This window comes from Gymnoscopelus braueri (assembly GCF_963280865.1).
Source record: "Gymnoscopelus braueri genome assembly, chromosome: 2".
In the NCBI taxonomy this organism is placed as follows: Eukaryota; Metazoa; Chordata; class Actinopteri; order Myctophiformes; family Myctophidae; genus Gymnoscopelus; species Gymnoscopelus braueri.
The window spans coordinates 27,987,563-27,999,384 of record NC_137604.1 but is presented as its reverse complement, the minus strand read 5'-3'; the positions used below and the strand labels follow the sequence as shown (position 1 = coordinate 27,999,384).

At 40.3% G+C, this 11,822-nt stretch overlaps 2 protein-coding genes across 2 annotated transcripts in view; one reads left to right on the top strand and one right to left on the bottom strand.

The window, feature by feature from the left end:
* LOC308101336 (calcium homeostasis modulator 1-like) overlaps nucleotides 1–2,814 on the bottom strand; it is a 3,752-nt gene extending 938 nt beyond the window's left edge. Inside the window, exons 1-3 of the mRNA XM_080450760.1 lie at nucleotides 2,691–2,814; nucleotides 1,750–2,334; nucleotides 1–516 (exon numbers count right to left, since the gene is read on the bottom strand). The exon at nucleotides 1–516 is cut by the window's left edge and continues 938 nt beyond it. Of these exons, the coding sequence (XP_080306886.1) occupies nucleotides 16–516; nucleotides 1,750–2,295 (1,047 nt within the window). The 5' untranslated portion in view covers nucleotides 2,296–2,334; nucleotides 2,691–2,814 and the 3' untranslated portion in view covers nucleotides 1–15. The remainder of the gene's footprint in view (nucleotides 517–1,749; nucleotides 2,335–2,690) is intronic.
* Nucleotides 2,815–4,235: 1,421 nt separating this feature from the next.
* LOC308102687 (inositol 1,4,5-trisphosphate receptor-interacting protein-like) lies at nucleotides 4,236–7,756 on the top strand. The gene is made up of 2 exons (XM_080452516.1): nucleotides 4,236–4,323; nucleotides 4,637–7,756. The coding sequence occupies exon 2, from the start codon at nucleotides 4,659–4,661 to the stop codon at nucleotides 7,032–7,034; it is 2,376 nt and encodes a 791-aa protein (XP_080308642.1). The 5' UTR covers nucleotides 4,236–4,323; nucleotides 4,637–4,658; the 3' UTR covers nucleotides 7,035–7,756.
* Nucleotides 7,757–11,822: the final 4,066 nt, after the last annotated feature.

The following is an 11,822-nucleotide window of genomic DNA, read 5'->3' as shown; positions in this document are numbered from 1 at the left end:
ATGGGGTTTAAGTGGTTAAACCTTACTGTAATACACGGCCCACTCCTTTTTCTCCACATCATGGGCGTGTCCATTAGCCAACATGTTTGGCCCTCCGTTGTTCCCTGTATTCTCCTGGCCGTCCGGCTGATCCTTTCTCAGAGACAGAGAAGGCTTACAGGTGTGCCAGTTCCACAACACTTTATTCATATCATCCTGGGCTCGTATACCAAGAAGCTTGTCTTCATCACTTCTCTTGTTGTCTTCATCCTCATCATCCTCGTCATCCCCACTGGATCGATGGCGGTGGAAGCTGCGCATCTCTCCGCTGACGCTCTCAAAGTACTGGTGGATGCAAACCTTGGCGAAGCTCTTGGCGTGCTCTTTGCAGGTTTCGTCGAACAGCTTGCGCTCAATGTCGATGTAGTGTGACCAGTACTTGGTCTTGAGGAAGGCAGCCTGAGTGAAGCATGGTCGAATGGCCCGAATCATGAAGGCCAAGAAGGTCATTATGAGCAAGAACATCCACCCACATGCCTGCAACATATACATCAACATATGTGCATCCATGCATGAGATGTGATGCAGATTAAGGAACATACAGTTGACTACCATGTAAATCACTTGGAATAAGTGTCTATTGGTACAATAGATCAGTGGTTCTCAACCTGTGGATCGGGACCCCCATGGGGGTCCCCACATGATTTGGGGGGGTCCCCAGATGACAGTGAAGTGACAATTTAAGGACTTTTAAGAAAAAAGACCAGTAGGCCTACTGAATCAAAAGTAATCAACAAACTATACTAAAAACTGGTCAAACATTGACCACATTGTCAAATAATATAAGAAAGAGGCAAGCCCCCAACGCCTAGAGGCGTTGGGGGCTTGTAGATCGGCTATTTTCACAATGTTTATCTGTGGAACCAAGTCAAACTAAATTGAATGCCTCAACTCTTACAATTCCAAGTGCTTGTCAGGGTGGGGGGTCTCCAGTTCAAATATGATTATTTTGGGGGGGTCTGAAAACCTGAAAAGGTACCATCGCAATAGATGTATGAATGGACATTTTCTTATTTGAATACAGTTCAAAGTGAACTGTTAAGTTGATTTCAATGTAATGCAAAGAAAATGTCAATATCCCCTGTGATAAAAAGGCCACAGCCTTTCTATGCGAATAAAGTAGAAAGGTTTGCACTCTAAACTCAAGCCTTACCTAAGCTAGAGCCAGGCGTGAGAGGCCAGCATTAAAGTCCAAAAAACAACAACAGAAAAAGTCACTGACATAAAAAGGTTGAGGCTCTTGGGATGCAAAAATATATATTTAAATTTACATTTAAGTGAAAAGGTGACACTGTGGAAAGGTGAAAAAAACTGTCAGTGTTGATGATGGTCTGAGGACCGAAACAATCATACATTTTCTTTTCCTTTTCACAACGTCATCACCCTTTTCACTTTGTGAATAAATATATATTGTTGCATCCCAAGAGACTCAACCTTTTTCTGTCAGTAGGTGAGCCTTTTCTGTTTTTCACAGCTTTTCTATGGACACACAATTCTTGGGAGAAGAAAAGTATACATCAAAATTGAATCACATTACTTATTCAATGATATCATTAAATTATTGCTAATGCAGCTGCATTTATCCATTTGTAACTCCGAGAGGGTTCAAATGGTACCAAATGGACCCTTACAGATCTATTAGGTTCCACTTGTACCCTCTTAGAGTAAAACACAGGACTTGCCGGATTGAGAGCAGTGATGAGCACCTACCTGTGATATACACTTGATGTATCGTGATGCTGCCTCTCGTACGTCAGCCTGGTCAAACAGGTCCTTGCATGGGATCTTTGCCAGAAATTTCATCCTCTCTGTCTCCGACATACCTCTAACAAGACTGGTATTTACAAACTGCTCAAAGTCCAGATCGATACTGAAAGCACACAAGAAGCTCTTTCCATCCATCAGAGACACAGATATCCACACTGCAGGCGCTATCAGGGAGCGCTGCGTGATTGAGGAGAACATGTAGCGAAGGATTGCTGGGTCCTTCTTCCGTTTCCCCATGGGTCTCTTCCACTCCTCAGCAAGCATTGACACATTATTGTTCAATACAAAACCTAACAAAAAAAACCATATAGGTGGAATAACAAGTAGTCCAATCCCATAGGTGTAGTTGTATTCTGGTATACATGGGCAGCTGAACTCAAAGGCAGCATACATCTGTGCACTAGCGAGGGCCATTATACCACAGATGCCATTCATGAAAGACTCCTGGTTGGACTGGAGGAATTGGAACATCATACGGAACTTATCCATCTTGAGTGTTGCGGTCTTTTGTTTTCAAAATGATCAAATCTGCAGAAATGATTGACAATTATTAGAAATCAACCCATGTGAGAAGCAATGCCACAATAAACACATGTGATCTTGAACCGTTTTTGTTATGCCTGTGAAATAAATCACCTAATAAGCAATATATATTATACTAGAATTGTTCTGTTATTGCAATGAAAACTACGGAATGACAAGTAGCTGCATTCGAATTATGATTTGTGTGAACCATAAATGATAGATCTATTCTAAACCACATTTAAAACACACACACACACACACACACACACACACACACACACACATCATTTCAATTATTTGATGGATAAGTCCTGGCAAGAACACATTTTGATTAAATGCAAAAATATCCCATCTCTTACCCAATGTCCTTTAGAAATTCCTATGTTTCCAGTGTGGAAATATACTTTCAAACGTAGGTCAATGAGTCCCTAATGTATGATGAACAGCTCTTCTACAGATTGTCCCCTTGGATGACTCTGTCCAGTCTGGAACTCTCTATAGAGATGTTGAAAGCAACCACATCATTTGTCCTCATGCCACTCCCTTCACCTGTTCTTCAGTGCTGCTGTGATGTAACAATCACGTCTCTTTCCAGTCGTGTAACTAAGTACATTTACTCAAGTACTGTACTCAAGTACAATTTTGAGGTATTTTTACTTTACTGGAGTATTTCCAATTTTTCAGTACTACTTCTCAAAGGTAAATATTGTACTTTTACTCCACTACAATTATTTAAAAACTTGAGTTACTACTTTGTAGGTTTTGATTATTATTACAAAATATACATTAACCACTTCAGCCCTATATACATTTCCATAATTTGAAGCTCACAATGCGTAGCGATGCAACGCATTGTGAGCTTGTAGTAGATCTGCTATTTTCAAAAGATTTTTATACATTTTATTCATTTGAAACGTGTGAAATTGGACATTCTGCATAATGAGAACTTTCTACTTCAAGTACATTTTGATACCAACGCTTTTGAACTTTTACTCAAGTACATTTTGAATTCCGGACTTTTACTTGTACCAGAGTATTTCTACATTATTGATACTTTTACTTACCGGTAAGTAAAACAAATTAGTACTTTTTCAACCACTGCACCCCACACCCCTTTCCCAAATAAATTAACATATATAACTTGCCTTACAGATTCTGCTCAATTATGCATTAACATAATTAACTTACATTTCCTGAATTGGGTTAAGTAATATTAATTATTTAAAGGTACTTGAAACATGGCCTGAACAAACATGTTGAGCTCAACACAATATTCTAGACATGCAAAAGATGGTCCCAGCCCATTCAAATGACAGTGGCTTTGGCTTAGAAATTTGCTTATTGTATACGAGAGTTGTTCAGTCAATCTGTTTCTGGCCAACAACAGAATAGTTTCCTTAAAAAAAAACACTTTAAACTGTAAAATCATGATCCTTTATCATGTTAAACTGTTCTTGGCTATCAGCTGTAGCCAACAGAATGAGGCAATCCTAGACAAACCAGTTAGAATAGTACCACTCAGGGAGATAAAGGGCAGGGGCTTGTTACCCTTTTGATGGACACAAACCATGTCTCATACACCATTAGGTGTTTGTTTAGCGCTGTCTTGGCCAGACATCTCTGTATAATAGTACAAATAATACTCCATGCTATTATGATTTTATGGTCGATCAAATTCATTCAAATCCTAGGACACAATACTACAAAGTCAATGGTTTATATCAGATTCTGACAGCATAAAGTATAATGGTGAACTGTACAGGACTGCAACAGGAAGTCTGCTCTAACCGTTTTGGGCTATGCATTGCACAGAAAAGGATCACACGTTGCACACAGGGGCACGGTAACACAGGAAATACGTGACGAAAGAGACAACTTACAACTGCATCTAAAGTAGGAAGTGACTAACGAAGCCTATTGCTGTGCACGCTTAGTTTCCTCCTCTCTAGCTATTCATTGATGAACAGAAGGTTGTGATATTCTACGATACTGGTAAGTTCTATTGTTACAACTTGATGTTATGTGCAGTAATTAATTACTGATAATAGTGTGCACATAAGGAGGATGCTTTAAAATTATGAAGGAAGTGACTTCTTCCTCTTGTTTTGCATCAACCTTATGCTGTGCCCTAATTAGATAATATGAACATGTAATCTTTTTTATACAATTGTTTTATTGTCTTTTGTCCTTATATTTCATGGTAAATGGTGAGCTATTGTTTTAAATTATTACACATATTACAGTATTATGACAATTTTGATAATCAATACTGAGTATGGCGTTGTTCTGTATGATCAATTCACAGACTGAAGATTCACGGATAAAAGATGCAGGGTACTCTCCTTGGAGTGTTTCTGGTGGCTCTGGGTCTGATCATCTATCCAAGGGAAGACCCCAGGATTGAGGAACTGGATAACAAAATCACATTAGACATACACAAGCACGAAGAAACGTTGCTGAGAGAAGGGGAGAGGCTCGAACATGAAGTGGCATCCATGCATCAGAAAAAGACAGAGGTTGAAAAAGAGGGACCTCAATTTGACCTAAAAAGCATTCACAAGGAACCAAGTGAGGCTGAAGTTTCCATTGAGCCTGACACTCAAGGTGCTGAACGTGGAGAACGGTTGCTGAGAGAAGGGGAGAGGCTCGACCAGGAAGTGGCATCCATCCATCCGAAAATGACAGAAGTTCAAAAAGAGGGACCTGAATTTGACCTAAAAAACGTTCACAGGGAACCAAGTGAGGCTGAAGTTTCCATTGAGCCTGACACTCAAGGTGCTGAATGTGAAGAACGGTTGCTGAGAGAAGGGGAGAGGCTCGACCAGGAAGTGGCATCCATCCATCCGAAAATGACAGAAGTTCAAAAAGAGGAACCTGAATTTGACCTAAAAAACTTTCACAGGGAACCAAGTGAGGCTGAAGTTCCCATTGAGCCTGACAATCAAGGTGCTGAAAATGATACGTTTCCATTGGCAGACGATTTAACTCCCATTAACTACAATCATTCCCAGGTAGACAAAATCTATGATAAGTTACCAACTGAAGGTCATACAGGTATGCTGGATCTACACACGTCACGAGAGAATGAGGGTAAACCCGAAATAGACCCAAAGCCTCCCCAAAAAGGCCTTGAGGAAAGAACAAGTGGGCCCCATGTAAATGGACAATTTAAACTGAATGATGATATTCCCTCTCCAGACAATAAAGAGACAGCTTCCTTTCTGGGACCAGGTATGTTATCGGGGCTTGAGATAGGGGAAGTATCTATTTCAGAGCAGGAAGGGCCACAATTACAACTCCTTACTAAGACAACAGAGGAACTCCATGTAGATACACCCATTACTGACTGGGAGGACTACTTGTGGTACATATGCAATATATTCTCATTTATCTCCATGATCCGTTTCTTCAGAACACGGCTGGCAAGAAATTCCCAACAGAAAAACAAAGTTGGTAGTTCTGAAGATACTAACACAAGAGTAAACATCTCTGGAAAAGTGCTTGTGCCAGACAGCAAAACTCTACAACATTTTCATGCTACATGCATCAGAACTTTACCCAATACGAATTGGACCACAGGTGAATTTTTGAAGGAGTTTGCAAATGATCTATTGCAGGCCATGAGGACCACAAATGACATGAAAGGCATGATGATAGAAGACTTAAAGGTGGTGGAGGTGAAGGATATATACAAAATCATCGTCCCATTTAAACCATCAAAGCCATATAGTTTTCAGTGCCAGTTTGGGAGCGACCTGAAAAATGTCCGACAAGATCTACAAGATTGTGGTCAAATTAAGATGGTGGAAAACGTTAAGAGCCAAAATGGCTGCCACTGTGAAAAATCTAACTTGGGAGATGATGTTCTATGTCTACTCCATTGTGAAAATGAGATAGGCCAGGAAAGAATTGATGATTTCAATGGCCCTCTATGCATGAAGAACACCCCTTTTCTCTCAAAAACTCAAGTTATTAAATGGTTTCAAAGTACTATAAGAAAGGCATGGGCACAGATTTCCCATAAATATGAGTTTGAACTGAACTTTTGCAACCTAGATGCTGCGGGTGCTCTGGTAGTTCGATTCAGATCCGGGAAGAAGCTACATTTCAACATCAACCCTGTAGTGAATTTTAACACGGACGCTTTTTTCTTCGCTTCTTGCTTCTCAAAAGATTTCCCAGACACTTGGTGGCCACTCTCCCTAACCATCCTGGAGGATCGTTTCTTAAAACATCTCTCCGGAAGTCTACCTCAAAACTCATGTCACATTCAGACTCTTGAAATTCTACTTTTCCTTCACAGAAAGCAGAATGCACTGACAGGAAGAAGTGCACTTGAAGATTTTCACTTCAAAACCGCCCTAGTGCATCTGCTTTTGAAAACGGATCCACTGCAGTGGCATCCGGACTTGATGGACAGTAGACTGCAGGAGGTGTTGGCAGCCATGGGGGAAAGCCTTAGAAAGAAACAGCTGCATCATATTCTTATTGGGAACCCTTTGGCTCAAAATTACATTGAACTGCCAGCTGTTGTGGTTTATGCAAAGCCAGTGAATCTCTTCCACCCCCTTGTGGTCAATGACACCCTCTACACAAAAACTTTTAACCATTTCCATGAGATGCTCAAAAACAGCCCTATAGTAATACAGGATTATGTGCCAAGTCAAGTCCACAAGAGCTCCATGGGGTGTTTGAGCGTTTAGAGCAGGGGTCAACGTTTTCAGGCCAAGGACCCCTTGGCTGAGAACGAGATGAAGCAGGGACCCCCTACTCTATATTGTATAAAATAGTTTCTGATTTTATTTTTTTTACTTAGTCTGTTATTTTTTCCCTCTACACCTATAGCCTCTTTGCCGAAAATAGATCTACGTTGAGATGTTCCCCTCAGAAAAGGAATTCTAGGGTTCAAGTAGTTAATGTAAATCCTACGCAAAGATTAGGTGGACCCCCTATAGTAGCTCTGAGGACCCCCTAGGGGTCCCAGACCCCCTGTTGAAGACCCCTGGTTTAGAGTTTATTCCAGCTCACTCAAATAGACGTCTTGGCGCACAAAGGCTCTCTAATAACCCGTTGGTGGAATCAGCCGTCATTGCTGTTCAATTCATTTCTCTTTTGAGGAATGGATAAGTGTTGTCCCAGTGATACATTAAACCTTTTTAGGATGCAGTGTTTTGTCTAAGACTGAAAAATTAAATAAGTTTGTTCCACAAGAACACAAGTTTGCCACTTGTCTTTCGTCACCTGAATGAGGTTCCTGTCTTCTATAACAAGCAATTTCTCACTGGCTTCTCAAACTGCAGTCCTAGACAAGCCAATTATCGAGGCTACCCTCTGTATTCAGGTCTAAATCCTGAATTAGAATGAACCAGGGAACAATTATTTTTGGGTACAGTACAATTATGCAACATGGAATCAAGAGAACTTTGTATGCATGCTGTGCATAAAATAAACTTTCAAGCAAAGTATTGAGTTGGAATTTTATTTGACACAAGTTGCACATTTTAACACTCAAGCAATGATGTAATATCCCATTTAACTATAATCATTCTCCCAGTGATCTAGGAAGTCAGCATAGTTATCTGGTACTTCCACCATCTTAGGCCCAATGTTTTTGAACTGGGGCGTCATATCCATCCTTCTACCACCATCAACCTTCCAAGCAGGACTGGACACCATAGTTTTGAATGCTGTGAAAGAACACGAAGATTTTTTACAGCAAGACTGCTTGTGTGAGAATATTGTACATTTGCACTATGCCATGAAATACAGTGGAAGTAGCATTTCACTTTTGTACAAGGCCACCGTTTCTTGAACCACTTATAAACAGGGTCAGCTCAGTATAAATCTCTTAACTGAAAATTGGGGACTTGGATGGAAATTAGCAGTCTTGCTAAATTACACTTTATGTAATGTTCATTAATATGCGCTGTCCCGACCCGTCCAAATAAATATTAAGGAAAATGGCTTGGCTACAAGCTCACAATGTGTCGAGCTTGTAGAGTGGCAAGTTACTGAATGTTGGATTCAAGTTGTAACAGAACTAGTAAACTTACTCCTTGGCTGTGGCTGTGCCTGTGAGGAGCAGGAGCCAGACTCAGAACAGCAGGAGCATACAGAGTGTTTGCCATACAACTCATTCCACCTAAGGAGAGGGAGAGCAACTTAATACAGTGTCATAAAGAAGGATCTCATTTTATTTCAAAAGTGAACTAACCTTCTGGTTCTCAAGTCAAAATTGCACGCCTTTAAACTTTGAGTGGCATCCCATTTCCCCACAGTTATTTCACAATGCAGGTACATAAGCTGCAAAGGAATACAAAGTATTGCATTATAGTCTATTATTTCAATTCCCCATGTTACAGCATCCAACTATTAGCTCAGACTATACCTTCGATGGTTTACTTAAAGTCTGCTTAAACCTGAAGGCACCAATGCAAAACTTTTGTTGCGTCCTTGGACACACAAGGAACTTGGACTGTTCAGACAGCATGCCATCGGTCATACAACTGTAACAGAAATGTGTAGAGGAGTCAGGCAAATATGTTCCTGAAGCACATGTCAATATGGCGGTTCCTGAAACAGCAAAGCATTTTGAAATTACCCTTGGTTGTCAATCACGGTGTATTTCGGTGTGGATTCGGGGTCTGGGGTGTCAGTGACAAAGCACTCGTTGATGTAAACCCTGTCCCCTACCACTGGAGAAGACAGCTTGGCCTCAAAGCACATTGGCATTCCCATGGTGAAGCTGCTGACATCATTCCCTGATTCTGAATAAAAATAGGCAGATTTGCTCATGTAGCTTAAGGCAGTTATAGGCCCCACATTCAAATTAATGCATAATATCAAAGTGACAATTAAAATTGAACATACCATCCTTAGTAGTGAGGGTTATACCAGTATGCGGTGAGTTGAGTGGTCTGAAAACTGGTCCTGGTAGTTCAGGCCTATAGCCAACTCTAAAGGAGTGATGGATCCTGCAAAAGTCAAATTTGGGTTCAAACTCAGTCCAACTTTCAAACTCAGGTCCCCTGTGAAGGGCTAAAATGAGCCAATCAGCACGTGCTTGCTCAGGAGAGAAATTTAATTTTGACATTCAGACAGTACCACACGATCTAAATGCATTAACAGAAAAGCAGTGAGACCAAATACCACTGCAGTTGTGTTATATTGAATGTTCAGCTAAATTGTCTTAGTCTTGCCTTTCAGTAAATACAATTTTAGCTCCAGTCACACATGACCTACTGCTGATAGAAGACTTTACCTGTGATAGCTGCACTGTATAGGAATGGCAAAGGCCATTTCCCTCACAATTCCATTTGAAGAATCTGGTTCGTAGTGGACAGCAGTGGAGTAGAGAAACTCATCTGCATTGCTCTGGAATTTGACATAGACCAGACATCACTTCACATTTTTTGCTTAAAGAGTGTTCCCTTAGTAAATCCTCAGCGTTAGTTCCCTGTACCATGCAACCAAATGGACTCCCTCCTTTTGGATACATTGTACACTCAATTTACACACTTGAGGGTTTTACTAAGGACAATTTGAAGTCCTGGTTCACTAAGTAATGATTAAGAAACCCTGCCGAAACCCTGCCAGTCCCCCCCACCAACCTCTTTTTGGAAACCACAGTCAGTCACCAGCAAGTAGAGGAGGTAGTAGTGCTCTTTGGTCGCTTGATTGACAAGACAGGAGCCCAGTTTCAGGTACTTGTATGCATTGAAGGTAGAAAACAGATCTTTTCTGACCCTGACATACATTCGATCAATGTGACACAGAACCTCAAACTGTGGGGGTCGGGTTGTTGGAGCAGGTGCAGGAGGAGCAGTCACAAGCAGCATTTGCTTCACTGGAGCTGGCAGCATGCTGGCCCCCTTCTCCGGCTTGAAGAGGTCTTTGAGGTCCTTGGAGGCCGGGACACGCACAAACTCTGGAAGCATCTGGGCTGTAGGGCTGTCACGATAATGACATTTCAATTAAGTGTCACAAATATTGCAATTGACAATTTTAGAGTTTATGGCATTGAATATTGGAACAAAAAAGGTTACATTTGTTTGCCCTTTACCCTTAGTAAACAGAAATGGTTTAGATTATGACAAATGACTAACTTCAATAAAGAAATGACTGATGTATTTAAATATTGAAGTGAAAAAAGCCAATCAACAAGTTGTGAGCTTGAGATCTTTCCGCTTTTTTTGAAAGATTTAACATAGAAACAATTGTAATGATTATGCAAAATAATGATTATCTCAAATATCAGGCCTACAGGGCTGCAGGTGTTGTCAATGGCTCAGCCTCAGGTGTAATCATCAGGGTCTGCTGAAGTTGAGAAGACTGCTTCTGATGGTCAGGCTGTGGCATCCAACCTCTGGGATAAGATGCAGGCCTTCGCTTTTTTAGTGCCAACGCAGGCCTCGCTTCTTCTGCCAGGACCTGCTTCAGCTGCTGCCATTCCAACGCAGCATCATGAACGACAGCACTGTTGTCTAATAAACTTCTAAAGTCGGTGCTAAGCCCAAAAGAATACAACAGAGACAAGAGCATGACCACGCATAGCACCATTGTGAATGACTGACACAGCTGCCCCAACAAGCTGCTTGAAGCTAATGTTGTTCCCTCTGGGCTTTATAGTATGTGCTTTCAAGCATTAATTAGGACACTACCACAGCTGGTGATAGTACACAATTAAGGAGAACCAATGAGAGGTAAGCAACACTAAGCACCATGGAAATCCAATCTGAGTGAATGAATGAACATAAAAACATAAAATGAATAATACATAAATGCAATCAAATAATAATAACAATTAACAACAACAACTATAATAATAATAATGATGATGATGATGATGATGATGATGATGATGATGATGATGATACTACTACATTGTGAGGTTATTACACACCACCAATTTGCAGTGGTGGAAAGTAACTAAGTACATGTACTCAGTACTGTACTTAAGTACACATTTGAGGACATTTTTACTTTACTGGAGTATTTCCAATTTTCAGTACTTTTACTCCACTACATCTCAGAGGCAAATATTGTACTTTTTACTCAACTACAATTATTTGAAAACTTGTTACTAGTTACTTTGTAGATTGTTATTATTACAAAACATGCATTAACTTCATCCCTACTTTGGCTATTTGAAAATAAAAAAATAGTTTATAGAGTACTTTTACTTTTGGTACTTTAAGTACATGTTGATGCCAATTTACTCTTTTAGGACTTGCCTAAAAGAGTCAATTGTAAAATGTTGATGCCAATTTTGCATTTAGGACTTTTTCCATGTAACAGAGTATTTCTACATTGTGGTATTGAGTTTGTGAAAAAAATAGTATTTTTTCCACCACTGCCAATTTGTGGGTTGTTTCATATCTAACCAAAGCGGTCGTGATTAATACATTTAAATTATAATGTCTATGGGTGGGCGGGGCTTCGTCTTCTAACCGGATATTGTGCAGAACTGCTGACGTAAAAAAAAATAGGAA

What these genes read in the sequence shown, in the direction of transcription:
- LOC308102687 (XM_080452516.1), top strand. Translation starts at nt 4,659, where the DNA reads ATGCAGGGTACTCTCCTTGGAGTGTTTCTGGTGGCTCTGGGTCTGATC.